Source organism: Phyllobates terribilis, unplaced genomic scaffold (assembly GCF_046119375.1).
Source record: "Phyllobates terribilis strain yellow unplaced genomic scaffold, ASM4611937v1 Scaffold_2__4_contigs__length_985480577, whole genome shotgun sequence".
In the NCBI taxonomy this organism is placed as follows: Eukaryota; Metazoa; Chordata; class Amphibia; order Anura; family Dendrobatidae; genus Phyllobates; species Phyllobates terribilis.
In genome coordinates this window covers 387,244,186-387,259,173 of record NW_027362762.1, presented here as the reverse complement: position 1 = coordinate 387,259,173, position 14,988 = coordinate 387,244,186, and the positions used below count along the sequence as shown (strand labels likewise).

The following is a 14,988-nucleotide window of genomic DNA, read 5'->3' as shown; positions in this document are numbered from 1 at the left end:
CTGGGATTACATGAAGAGACAGATAGATGTGTGCATGTCTACATCTGCAGACGATCTGTGGTTAGTTCTCCAAGATGTTTGGATCAACCTCTATGTAAAAAATTTTGTGGAAGTGTACCTAAAAGAATTTATGTTTTGATGCTAATTTGAAGGCAAAGGGCGGTCTTGTCAAATAATGATTTGATTTATATTTCTTCATTCACTTTGCATTTTTTTTTGTTATTAAAAAAAACTATTAACACTTCTATTTTGGAACACCTTCCTATTTTGCAGCATTTTTTGCATACCTGCCTAAAATGTTTGCACAGTACTTTATGTAACGTTGGAATATGTAGTTAGTACACCTTCGTATGAAAAATAGTGATTTAATGTGTGTAACATAGCCCTATTAGTAGATCGAATCAATCTGTAGTATGTCAGGAATGATAGATAGGTAGATAGATAGTTAGATAGATAGAGAGAGATAGAGAGAGAGAGATAGATAGATAGATAGATAGATAGATAGATAGATAGATAGATAGATAGATAGATAGATGGATAGATAGATACAGTAGATAGATACTTTCCTATATTTTTGATCATCATAATTTAACATCTCATAGATGCATCCACTCTACCATGTGTAATAAAAAATATTTCTTATCTTTTAGTTGACATCCCAGGGCAGGGACATTTGGCAACTGCTCTTATTATCGCAATGTCCACTATATTCATCATGGCTATAGCTATTGTACTCATCATCATGTTCTACATTGTCAAGACCAAGCCTTCAGCTCGAGGTAAGAGCAATAAGTAATTGATAAGAATTAGATGAAAATGCCTAGTTGGAGAAGTACTATAGTTGTGTCACTAGTTTATTCTAATTTTTGGTTACAGTAGGATATCTCTGAGTACAGTTGAATCTGGAGGTATATAGAAACCCTAAAACTGATGTGTCACCAGGTATATCTTAGTCTGTATTCACATCTGCATTGTTGCTTGTTTATAACTGAAACCCCAATGCTCTTCTGGATGCATTGCTGTGCTTAAAATACCCAATGGACTTGTAATTGGATTCATTGAGTTCCTCAGACAGATCCAGCGATTTGTAAGGAAAGGTAGTACTGCATGCAGTCGTATTTTTCCCATAAATCTGCAGTGGAGAAGCCTCCAGTACAGATGTGAACAGAGCCTATTAAATACCAAACATGGAGTGTTCTTTGGTGCTTGTAGGCTATGGTATGTGCATTATAAGTGAGTTATATATCTTTAGTCAGAGATTTGCACATATTGGCAGTGATTGGTACAAAGTTTGATAAGGAGACTTGTCCCTTAAAGAACCTAATAGTTCTAAAGATGTATAAAACCAAGTAGGATACTTTTGAATCTTAGACTGCATACTATTACATTATATGATACTAATCTGTGTTACCATATTTGTTCATGTTCTGGATGTATAAGTAAAGCAACAAATACTTAGATATACCATTACTTTGATTTCTTTAATGATCACTCCGTCTGTTCATCAGCATGCTGTACAATACATTCAAAGAATGTAGAAGCTCAAGACATTCCACAAGAAGAAAAAAAGGAAGTTCCAGGTTAGTACGTGTACAAGCAGTAAAAAACACTTCAACGATAACTTTAACAGATACTTTAAATAAAATGTCTTTCATCATGGATACATTTATGAACAACCATTTCGTTCAAAGTATAAACAGTGGCAGCAGGCAGCCACAATTATATGATTTTTTATTATTTTTCTACAGCTCCCATACAGACCTATTTGTCTCCATGGTCACAAACACCAAACAATGCTGATATAGTCTGACCCTACAGCCATATTCATGTGCATCTGCCCTTTACTCATCGCTAACCCACCATACTTATGTTAGTATTAAAGGGAACCTGTCATGTGAAAAAAACACTATTAACCTGCACATATGGGGTTAACTGCAGGTTAACAGTGTTCTGAAGCTGCTCGGTACATGCACTTAAAAGGGTTTTCCCATGAATAAAAGTTAATTTTAAAAATTGTCTGTGTCTGACCCTGTACAGAACATACCACATCTCCTGGGCAGGGGAGGAAGCAAAAGACAATGCAGATATTACAGCAGGGGATCGCAGAGGATTCATTTTGTGAGGTAAAATATTGTTTAAACACAGGCAGGGAAATGTTTTACCTCACAAAATGAATCCTCTGCGATCCCCATGCTGTAATATCTGTATTGTCTTTTGCTTCCTCCCCTGCCCAGGAGTTGTGGTATGTTCTGTACACGGTCAGACACAGACAATTTTTAAAATTAACTTTTGTTCATGGGAAAAACCACTTTAAAGACCCCTTTATGTCACTCAAGCCCCGGGAAAGCCGCTGGAAAGGCAGCGGCACTGGAGGGGAGTATAGCTGTTATCATTGTATAAGGGGGGAACATAGTGATTGAGAAAGGGTTGCCTGAGTAGTGGACAACCACTTTAAGAACAGTCATTTAAAAATATTGTTCTTGAAGGTGGACAGAGCCTGTAAGCAAAAAAAAATGGATTCCATAATATTCACAAGAAGGATATCTATTCGTGATGTTGCACATTATGGCAACCAACCAGTTGAAATGAGATAATATTAGATAATATCTATATTTAATGTGGTGAAGGAGCTTGTATAGGTTATTTTGACTGTAATTATAATTTTTAGTTAAATCGGCTGACGTGTTCTATTTTTATGATTCTTTTTGGATTTTCAGTTTATCCATAATAATTTTGCCTGTAAGTTACATTTGGCTAGGTTGCCTATCTATTCCTGGAATACATAATAACTGTTTGACCACTTGCCACATTGGAAACGGCCTACCAAGCCTATGAATACTCACATAAATACTGCCAGTACTTCTTGCCAAATGTCTAATAGGGTTCATGAGTTATTGAGTGATATTGTCAGATAATAACTGCATTTGTACTATAACTTAAAACTGAATAATGTTTTACAGCAGAAAATGTTGTCATTTATGCCGAAAAAGATGAATTTGAAAAACTCTCGGAAACACAGACAAAAACTGAAAAAAGGTTAGAGGTGGATCATGTCTTCTATATATCTATTTATCTATCTATCTATCTATCTATCTATCTGTCTGTCTGTCTATCTATCTATCTATCTATCTATCTATCTATCTGTCTGTCTGTCTGTCTGTCTGTCTGTCTGTCTATCTATCTAAAGATAAGAAGAGGCAGCACTCCATTAATAGGCAAAAATTGTGGACTTTATTAGCCCATGTGGCGACGTTTCGGTCCCATCACAGAACCTTTCTCTTGCTTGAGAAATGTTCTGTGATAGAACCAAAACGTCACCACATGGGCTAATAAAGTCCACAATTTTTGCCTATTAATGGAGTGCTGCCTCTTCTTATCTTTAGATATCCAACGAATAATGGTATTGTTGATCCAGTAGGCTTGAGTTTTTTTTAATTCTTTGTTTTATTTTGCATTTTGTGCTGCTTCATTTTTCTCTATTTCTATCTATCTATCTCTATATATATATCTATTTATATATCTATCATCTATCTATCTATCTATCAAAGATTTCATGAAAATATTAAAGTAATTTCTCAAAGTTTGTGTCACATCTCATCAATAAGAACATGCCTTCATTTTCTAGAATGATACCTGTTGCCTCTTTTCTAACTCACATTTCCATGTATGAAACGATAGGTGATATGGGGAGATGATAGTGATATGCAGATTGTAAAAGTAAATCGTTTTATCATCTTTGCCCAGTGAAAATGATGCCTCCTCTGAGAATGAACATCTTCTGAGCCGCAGCATGGATAGCGATGAAGAAGCGGCGCTTGACAAACAAGGGACACCCGAACTTTGTCTCTTATCCTTAGTTCACTTGGCAAGGGATAAATCAACTGCAAATAATAAACTGACTGGGGTAAGAATCTCTTCACATATGAAAAAGATCAGCATATGTTATTATCTGGAGTTTATTTAGTCATTGTTCCAAACTTGCGCTGCCAAGAGCCATAATATATAGGCCAAAGGCCTTGTCAAGACGGGCAGGCAGTCTGCTAGAGGAGCACTCTTATTTTTAAGGATGTGAGAAGGCACAGGACTTAAGGAGATTCATTGCTGGAAGCATCAATTGTGCACTATATGATGCGGAAATTAACACGCCAGAATATTATTCAGAATGAAACATTTATAAATTACCTTTAGATTGAACCACCTCTAGTATCATTGTTAAAGTAGTGTACTGAAATTAGTGGGTCATAATACAAAATATATACCGGGCCACCTCCTCTCCACTTGCCTTGTCTCACTGGTGTCTTTATATTTAGCTCAGGTGTGGGCATTGCCTATAGGAACATCCCCTATAGGAACATACCAAAGTATGTTCTTCATCACGTATATGTTTCCAGAAACAGCCATTGCTACAATGCACTGCACTGTCTTTCCCCGTCACTTACTAACTAAAATTACTGACTTTATTGGCTTAAGTTTCATAGTTACATAGTAAACGCTGTTGAAAAAAAGACAAATGTCCATCAAATTCAATAGAGGGATGGGAAAGGACATATGGAAAGGGGCACCTGCACAACCACAGTGCTTTATTAAGTCTCCCTCGAAAGAGCTAATCTTTCAATCCTGATCCCAATTGCCAGTCCACTGAATGAAGCATTCAGAAAATAACTTTTACACATTTACATAATTATTTGTCATTTCTTCTAAAAAACATCTAGATAGATGTTCCAAGGCATCCTTTCCATGAACAGGTGCCCAGAACTGAACTGCATATTCCAGATTGGGGTGGCACTGATGCTTTGTAAAGTGGTAGTATTACGTCCCTGTCTCGAGTTCATCCCTCTTATACAGTAATACATGGCAATATCCTAGAAGCTGCTGATTGACATTCCATGCTGTTATTTATCCTGTAAACTACAAGTACACTCAGATCCTTCTCTACAAGTGACACTCCTAGTTTTATCACCCTAGAACATATTTCCCAAATCAGAGTAACAAAACTAGACAGGTATATTTATTTGTCTATGATCATATCAATGAAAATGATCACAGCAAGCAACTTGTTGAGTAGATGTACTTTACAAAACCATTTTAGATATACCGCTCTCAGTTTATATTATTATATTATTAATTAATTGTTCATTCTTAGTGATAGAGTTTTGTAATGTGAGTAGTTTTTAATAGAATCATTTTGGGGTAAATACAAGTTTGTAATTGTTTTATATTTTATTATCTATACAGCAGTTACCATATGGGTTAAATAATTTTATATTCGGCGCAATAATACAGCAGCTATAAATCCGTAGGGGTCCTTTTGAATCTCTATATACCTTATATATAGAGACATATGAAGTCTTCATTCACTTCATATACATCTGTGTGCCAACATATGCATGAGCCCTTATGGTAAAGAGCCTGATACTTATTAGCAATAACATTTTTTGGATACTATGCTATCAATGTGTGCATCTACGAGCTTCATCAATAGCCAAATCCATCGCATTGTCTATCCACAGTGGAAAGGGTACATTCTATTATACCTAGATGAGTGATGATAATCTGTTCTAGCTGTGGAGTCTTGTAACGTTATAAGGCAGTGCCACCATCTCAGTATTTCTTCTATGCGCAATAATGTGCATAACATGGAGGCCCAATGCCTAGGGCAGCAGGGTGTTTTCTGACCCCTTTCCTTGTGTTTCACTGGATAAACTAGTGTCTTTTAGAAAGATGTGGGGGTTGGTTGAGATGGAGCACAGACTGCATGGCAGACAACACAGGAAGAGAATAGCAAAGTGTCTTCCTTCCCTCTTTAGTGCAAGACCTGGTTGGTGAGGCAGCAAGTCTTCTCTTTGCCTTTGAGGTTGCACACTCTGGAGAAGCAGGTGCTCCCAAGGTCTGAACATGTCTGTTGTATCGTTTTGTTTCCCCTTCTGTGTCCTGCATTGGTCTCAATTTATGGTGCCACTAGGATCATTCAAATAATCAATGCACAGAACAACTATCAGGGTGCACAGTACCAGCATAGGAGGCCAGCAGCTTTATAGTCTGAATGTGGGTGGATCACACGCCGGGCACAAGTCTCAACATCACATTCTACGATTGCTCCTGCAACTCCTGTTTGAGAGTGGCAGAAGCAACTTCTGTCTGAGAGTCGCACCCTGAGAAAAAGGGGCTAAATCCATAACAAGGTTAATGGCATTTTTCCTTATACCCACCATAAAACAAAGGCATGGACTAACATGAACAGTGGGATTGTTCGATGAGACCCATGGGCTGAGCTTAAATATACTATAGCCATAGCTGTAGAAAAAGACATGGGTGGCGATTCATTAAGACTGATGTATCGCATGCCAGTCTTAATAAAGCGCTTGTGGAATACACTGACCCGATGCATTAAGTTGCATTCGCCACTTAATGAACCAGGCGCGTCTGGTACCAATGTGTGCTGTCACCAGAAATGTACATTTGTTACACCATTTTAGTGGCGTAACTTATGATGGATTTGATCGGCGGATGTGACTACTAGTGTTGAGCCACCCCCGTAGTGTTCGGGTTCGGTTCGGTTCGTCGAACACCGGGATGTTCGAGGAACTGTTCGTCGAACGGTTCGTCGAACACCTTAGAACACCGTCGAACACCGTTAAAACCAATGGCAGGCAAACAAAAACACATAGGAACACATAGAAAACACCTTCAAAGGTGTCCAAAAGCTGACAAACTGCTCAGAAGACGCTTTCTTTAAAAAAGCCGGCCGGCAATTCAGCAGCGGCAAACACCGGTACCCGACAATTTAGACATGAAGGAATAGAGCATCACACATAGATTAGATAGATAGAAACATGTCAGTCACATATATATGAAGTACAGTGACAGTGTTGCTTACTGTACTTGTCATTTAGTGTAAAGGATTTATTAAAAAATATAATAGTGTTTTCGTGCACCGTCTCTTTTAAAAAGCCGGCCGGCAATTCAGCAGCGGTACCCGACAATTTATAACAGACAGAATAGAGCTTCACACATAGATTAGATAGATAGAAACATGTCAGTCACATATATATGAAGTACTGTGACAGTGTTGCTTACTGTACTTGTCATTTACTGCAAAGAATTTATTTAAAAAAATAATAGTGTTTTCATGCACCGTCTCTTTAAAAAAGCCGGCTGGCAATTCAGCATCTGTACCCGACAATTTAGAATAGAAGGAATAGAGAATCACACATAGATTAGATAGATAGAAACATGTCAGCCACATATATACGAAGTACAGTGACAGTGTTGCTTACTGTACTTGTCATTTAGTGTAAAGGATTTATTAAAAAATATAATAGTGTTTTCGTGCACCGTCTCTTTAAAAAAGCCGGCCGGCAATTCAGCAGCGGTACCCGACAATTTATAACAGACAGAATAGAGCTTCACACATAGATTAGATAGATAGAAATATGTCAGTCACATATATATGAAGTACTGTGACAGTGTTGCTTACTGTACTTGTCATTTACTGCAAAGGATTTATTAAAAAAAATAATAGTGTTTTCATGCACCGTCTCTTTAAAAAAGCCGGCCGGCAATTCAGCATCTGTACCCGACAATTTATAACAGACAGAATAGAGCTTCACACATAGATTAGATAGATAGAAACATGTCAGTCACATATATAATAAGTACAGTGACAGTGTTGGTTACTGTACTTGTCATTTAGTATTAAAATAAAGGATTTATTATTAAAAAAAATTGGCGTGGGGTTCCCCGTAATTTTAGTCTCTAGCGGAGGTTAAGCAGACAGCTGGGGCAGATGTTTGAAGCCTGGGAAGGGGGTAATACCCACGGAGCTTCCCAGGCTACTAATATCAGCCCCCAGCTGAATACCTAGCCTTTATTAGCTATTAAAATGGAGGACCCCCCCAAAAAAATGACATGGGGTCCCCCCTAATTTAATAGCTAGCAAAGGCTAGGCAGACAGCTGGGGGCTGATATTAATAGCCCAGGAAGGGAGCCATGAATATTGGCCCCCTCCCAGGCTAGAAACACCAGCCCTCAGCCGCCCCAGAAATGGCGCATCCATAGGATGCGCCAATTCTGGCACTTAGCCTCGCTCTTCCACGCTGCCCTGGTGCAGTGGCAGGGGGTAATAGGGTTGGGGTTGATGTCAGCTTATAATGCCAGCTGACATCAAGCCCAGGTTAGTAATGGAGAGGCGTCTATAAGACACCCCCATTACTAACCCCATAGTCAAAGTTAAAAAAAAAACACAAACACCCAGAATAAAGTCCTTTAATTGTAATAAAGACACAATTCTTTATTGTTCTAAATTAAACCATACTTACCATCACGCCCATTCCAGCTGAAGCCAACGATCTCCTGCAATAAAAGAAAAATAATAAAGCAACCTCATCCTTACCTTTCCATGGTTCCCAGGACAGCTCCAGCTCTGCTACATCGAGATGACAGGCTGGACCGCAGCAGAACGCTGCCATCCAGCTTGCCATGCCGCACACACTGAGAAGCGCAGGCATGCTTGCGCTCCTCAGTGTCTGACTGTGACGGCATCCAGATGAGCCGACAATGAACTCGGCTCACCTCATGTACGTCACTGACAGCGTGGGAAAATTCTCCTGCACTCAGCGCTTCAGCGTGAGAATTTTCCCACGCTGTCAGTGACGTGCATGAGGTGAGCCGAGTTCATTGGACATGACCTCGGCTCATCTGGATGCCGTCACAGCCAGACACTGAGTAGCGCAAGCATGCCTGCGCTTCTCAGTGTCTGCGGGATGACAGGCTGGATGGCAGCGTTCTGCTGCGGTCCAGCCTGTCATCTCGATGTAGCAGAGCTGAAGCTGTCGTGGGAGCCATGGAAAGGTAAGGATGATGTTGCTTTATTATTTTACTTTTATTGCAGGAGATCATTGGCTTCAGCTTGAATGGGCGTGGCGGTAAGTATGGTTTAATTTAGAACAATAAAGAATTGTGTGTTTATTTCAATTAAAGGACTTTTTTCTGGGTGTTTGTGTTTTTTTTAAATACTTTACTAGAAATTCATGGTGGTCATGTCTAATATTGGCGTGACCCCATGAATTTCGGGCTTAGGGCCAGCTGATAATGCCAAGCTGGCCTTAACCCCTTTATTACCCAGTGAGCCACCGCACCAGGGCCCTGGATGAGTTGGGTACAGCGCCAGAAGATGGCGCTTCTATGAACGCGCCATTTTCCGGGGCGGCTGCGGACTGCAATTTGCAGCGGGTGGGGCCCAGAAAGCTTGGGCCTCCCTGCGCTGCAGATTCCAGCCCCCAGCTGCCTAGTTGTACCTGGCTGGACACAAAAATAGGGCGAAGCTCCACGTATTTTTTTTTTAAATTCATGAAATTCATGGAATAATTAAGAAAAAAAGGGCTTCCCTATATTGTTGTGTCCGGCTAGGTACAAATAGGCAGCTGGTGGTTGGGAGCAGCCCGTTCCTGCCTGCTGTACCTGACTGGACACAAATATAGGGCGAAGCCCCACATCAATTTTTTTTTCATTATTTCATGAATTTCCTGAAATAATTAAAAAAAAATTGACGTGGGGCTTCGCCCTATATTTGTGTCCAGTCAGGTACAGCAGGCAGGAACGGGCTGCCCCCAACCACCAGCTGCCTATTTGTACCTGGCCAGACACAACAATATAGGGAAGCCCTTTTTTAAAAAAATTATTTCATGAAATAATTAAAAAAAAATTGACGTGGGGCTTCGCACTATATTTGTGTCCAGCCAGGTACAGCAGGCAGGGACGGGCTGCCCCCAACCACCAGCTGACTATTTGTACCTGGTTGGACACAACAATATAGGGAAGCCCTTTTTTTCTTAATTATTCCATGAATTTCATGAAATAATTTTAAAAAAAAATGCGTGGGGCTTCGCCCTATTTTTGTGTCCAGCCAGGTACAACTAGGCAGCTGGGGGCTGGAATCCACAGCGCAGGGAGGCCCAAGCTTTCTGGGCCCCACCCGTTGCAAATTGCAGTCCGCAGCCACCCCGGAAAATGGCGCGTTCATAGAAGCGCCATCTTCTGGCGCTGTACCCAACTCATCCAGGGCCCTGGTGCGGTGGCTCACTGGGTAATAAAGGGGTTAAGGCCAGCTTGGCATTATCAGCTGGCCCTAAGCCCGAAATTCATGGGGTCACGCCAATATTAGACATGACCACCATGAATTTCTAGTAAAGTATTTAAAAAAACACAACACCCAGAATAAAGTCCTTTAATTGAAATAAACACACAATTCTTTATTGTTCTAAATTAAACCATACTTACCGTCACGCCCATTCCAGCTGAAGCCAATGTCTTCTGCAATAAAAGTAAAATAATAAAGCAACCTCATCCTTACCTTTCCATGGTTCCCACGACAGCTTCAGCTCTGCTACATCGAGATGACAGGCTGGACCGCAGCAGAACGCTGCCATCCAGCCTGTCATCCCGCGGACACTCAGAAGCGCAGGCATGCTTGCGCTCCTCAGTGTCTCGCTGTGACGGCATAAAGATGAGACAAGCTCATGTCCAATGAACTCGGCGCACCTCATGCACGTCACTGACAGCGTGGGAGAATTCTCCTGCACTCAGCACTTCAGCGTGAAAATTCTCCCACGCTGTCAGTGACGTACATGAGGTCAGCTGAGTTCATTGGACATGAATGAGCTCACCTCATGCACGTCACTGACAGCGTGGGAAAATTCTCACGCTGAAGCGCTGAGTGCAGGAGAATTTTCCCACGCTGTCAGTGACGTGCATGAGGTGAGCTCATTCATGTCCAATGATCTCAGCTCACCTCATGCACGTCACTGACAGCGTGGGAAAATTCTCCTGCACTCAGCGCTACAACGTGAGAATTCTCCCACGCTGTCAGTGACGTGCATGAGGTGAGCTCATTCATGTCCAATGAACTCAGCTGACCTCATGCACGTCACTGACAGCGTGGGAGAATTCTCACGCTGAAGTGCTGAGTGCAGGAGAATTCTCCCACGCTGTCAGTGACGTGCATGAGGTGCGCCGAGTTCATTGGACATGAACTCGTCTCATCTTTATGCCGTCACAGCCAGACACTGCAGAGCGCAAGCATGCCTGCGCTCCTCAGTGTCTGCGGGATGACAGGCTGGATGGCAGCGTTCTGCTGCGGTCCAGCCTGTTATCTCGATGTAGCAGAGCTGAAGCTGTCGTGGGAACCATGGAAAGGTAAGGATGAGGTTGCTTTATTATTTTTCTTTTATTGCAGGAGATCGTTGGCTTCAGCTGGAATGGGCGTGACGGTAAGTATGGTTTAATTTAGAACAATAAAGGAATGTGTCTTTATTTCAATTAAAGGACTTTATTCTGGGTGTTTGTGTTTTCTTTTAACTTTGACTATGGGGTTAGTAATGGGGGTGTCTTATAGACGCCTCTCCATTACTAACCTGGGCTTGATGTCAGCTGGCATTATAAGCTGACATCAACCCCAACCCTATTACCCCCTGCCACCGCACCAGGGCAGCGTGGAAGAGCGAGGCTAAGTGCCAGAATTGGCGCATCCTATGGATGCGCCATTTCTGGGGCGGCTGACGGCTGGTGTTTCTAGCCTGGGAGGGGGCCAATATTCATGGTTCCCTTCCTGGGCTATTAATATCAGCCCCCAGCTGTCTGCCTAGCCTTTGCTAGCTATTAAATTAGGGGGGACCCCACGTCATTTTTTTGGGCGGTCCCCCATTTTAATAGCTAGTAAAGGCTAGGTATTCAGCTGGGGGCTGATATTAGTAGTCTGGGAAGCTCCGTGGGTATTACCCCCTTCCCAGGCTTCAAACATCTGCCCCAGCTGTCTGCTTAACCTCCGCTAGAGACTAAAATTACGGGGAACCCCACGCCAATTTTTTTTAATAATAAATCCTTTATTTTAATACTAAATGACAAGTACAGTAACCAACACTGTCACTGTACTTATTATATATGTGACTGACATGTTTCTATCTATCTAATCTATGTGTGAAGCTCTATTCTGTCTGTTATAAATTGTCGGGTACAGATGCTGAATTGCCGGCCGGCTTTTTTAAAGAGACGGTGCATGAAAACACTATTATTTTTTTTAATAAATCCTTTGCAGTAAATGACAAGTACAGTAAGCAACACTGTCACAGTACTTCATATATATGTGACTGACATGTTTCTATCTATCTAATCTATGTGTGAAGCTCTATTCTGTCTGTTATAAATTGTCGGGTACCGCTGCTGAATTGCCGGCCGGCTTTTTTAAAGAGGCGGTGCACGAAAACACTATTATATTTTTTAATAAATCCTTTACACTAAATGACAAGTACAGTAAGCAACACTGTCACTGTACTTCGTATATATGTGGCTGACATGTTTCTATCTATCTAATCTATGTGTGATTCTCTATTCCTTCTATTCTAAATTGTCGGGTACCGCTGCTGAATTGCCGGCCGGCTTTTTTAAAGAGACGGTGCATGAAAACACTATTATTTTTTTTGATAAATCCTTTACACTAAATGACAAGTACAGTAAGCAACACTCTCACTGTGCTTCTTATATGTGTGACTGACATGTTTCTATCTATCTAATCTATGTGTGATTCTCTATTCTTTCTGTTCTAAATTGTCGGGTACCGGTGTATGCCGCTGCTGAATTGCCGGCTTTTCATGTTTCACTGTGAGCACTGTTCCCATCGATTTGGGCAATCACTGTAATGCCACAACCACCATGGCTGTGGCATTACAGTGAGTGGCAGACAATCCCTGCATGATTGGTGCTCTAAATAGCGCCAGACATGCAGGACACGCTTTTGGTGCACGAACAGTTATCGAACATAACCTCGAACAGCCGAATTTTTTGCAAATCGTTCGGGTTCGTCGAACAACTCGAACACCGCCCAAAACAGCTCGAATTTGAGATTGGCGAACAGTTCTAGTCGAACACCGCTCATCTCTAGTGACTACACCCGGTCCCCATCCACATCACACCCATATTGGCATAGCTGGCTGGGACTGGTGTGTAAGCACCAAAAGTCACAATATTTTTGCACAAGTGCAGAGTTGTGCAAAAATATTGTGTCTTATTAAGGGGTTTATGTAATTAATCGCCGCCATTGACTGCACATTGAAAATGTATACATTGATCTATTGCGGCTAAGCAAAATTTTGAGAGCAAAAATAGGTGGGACTCCTCTTGTAGTCTCCTGCTAATTAAAAGCGCCTGGGCCAAATGGGAGGAGTGCTGGTATCAAGTAAAACAAAAAAAAGGGGGGCAGACCATGCAGTATACCATAGCTGTCTATTTCTACAGATACGCTCACTTTGCTATTGATCTGGTGTTATGAAAGCAGTGATGTCCTACTACTAAAATTAAAGTTCTGGATCATGTTGGTAATATGGATGAAATGGGTATGTGGCAATATGTATCCATGGTAAATTTGCTCTTTGTAGCATGTATTGTATGTAGTGAGTGATTTTTGTGTGGCTTATTGCTAATATGATGTGTCTGCAGCAGATATCTGAAATGCTAGCAATGTATGTGGCATATGTCAAATGTGCAAGTGAGGTGTATGGCATGTATCTCGGTTGTAAGTGACGTGTGCAGCAATTAATAATGACTGTCTTTTCCTCTGTTAATGGAAGGGACAGGTGGATAGGTCAGTGCACGGATCAGGGGTAGCTGATTCTTCACGTTTTCAGCGATTCTCAGTTTAGAGGAAAATGTGTATAAATTGAGCATTTACTGTTAATGTCTGCGTGGTTTTTCAATTAACAATAAGTAATCAATTTCCATACATAATAATAATCTATTTCACAGTTGCTGCGACACCTCAGTGGTGCATCGACTGCTACAACTAACCCTTCCCTTAAATTGGTCGATTATTATTACGATTGCTCATAAATAAACAAGTTATTCTTATTGTCAAATATAATTTGGCCTTTAAGGTCGCGATCACATGCAGCGGCAGCGCTGTGATAACCCAGTGACGCTTTTTACTGCTGTTCTGCATAATCACTACATTTTGTAGGGAAACAGTTTTTTCACCTGCAAGACCACATGGACAATAATAATGGCCACACAGTTTTGCAGTGGAAACAGATGTTTAGTGAATATGCAGGAGAGTGGTGAAAAGACCGCAGTGGGATAATTTATTGGGGCATATTCAGTGTTTAATGCTTAGGGCAAAATTATCTGTGAATATAGCCCTGATGTGCATTGCTAGAAATTTCTTGCATACTTCCCGTGTTATTTGCACACTACATCTGGGTAAATCAACTGAACTTTTTATATATGCTGTGAGCAATGGCATTGTTGGCTCTCATTTTGGATAGAAGTATCTCAACCACAGAATAATAGACTACACCATTTATCATATTTTAAGTCTGAAAGTTTTTACCAAGACTACGCAGAACAAATTACCCTTTGTTGGTGCATTGCAATTGGATGGTACCCAAACCCGTAACACGCATAAAACCCAGCATACATGCCTGCTATGTTTTCCTAAGCAAAGTAAATTCTTATTATAACAATTACTTATTTGTACTGCACTTTTGAAATCAGCTAGCTACAAGAAAAAGAAGCCAGTGTTTCAGGGTTAGACGCTGGCCCTAAAATATATATTTTTTTAAATGTTATTTCTTGCTTAACCTACACCTAAAAGCTTAAAATGGCTTGTAGAGAAAACAATATATTGTTGTAGTGATGGTATACTTTCAAAACGCATAAAACCTGAGCTATGAGAGATGTCTCAACACGTCTGGCTTTTCTGGAACTTGTAGTCAGATACGTATTTTACTATAGCGCCCTCTGCAGGGGAACTATAGTATATTAAATGGCCATTCCTAGTCCTTCTAGCTAATATAAAGGTGGTTTTGCAAAGGATCCCCCTCTGTGATGTTATTTGTTCTAATAATACACATGGAAAGAGGTGTGCTAAGGAGACAGCTCATTTACATGGCTATGTTCTGAAAGTAGATCTGTCGTTATACTATCCTGTTTCAGGTCAGCATA

General features: G+C 40.9%; 1 protein-coding gene across 6 annotated transcripts in view; it reads left to right on the top strand.

The window, feature by feature from the left end:
• The window catches only part of EDAR (ectodysplasin A receptor), a 178,101-nt gene that overhangs the window by 145,313 nt on the left and 17,800 nt on the right, over positions 1-14,988 (top strand). For 4 of the 6 annotated variants that reach the window (XM_073664831.1, XM_073664830.1, XM_073664832.1 and 1 more), the window contains 4 exons: positions 651-779; positions 1,509-1,580; positions 2,961-3,036; positions 3,745-3,904. In XM_073664831.1, the coding sequence (XP_073520932.1) occupies positions 651-779; positions 1,509-1,580; positions 2,961-3,036; positions 3,745-3,904 (437 nt within the window). The remainder of the gene's footprint in view (positions 1-650; positions 780-1,508; positions 1,581-2,960; positions 3,037-3,744; positions 3,905-14,988) is intronic. The other 2 variants (XM_073664833.1, XM_073664829.1) reach the window with 1 other exon arrangement.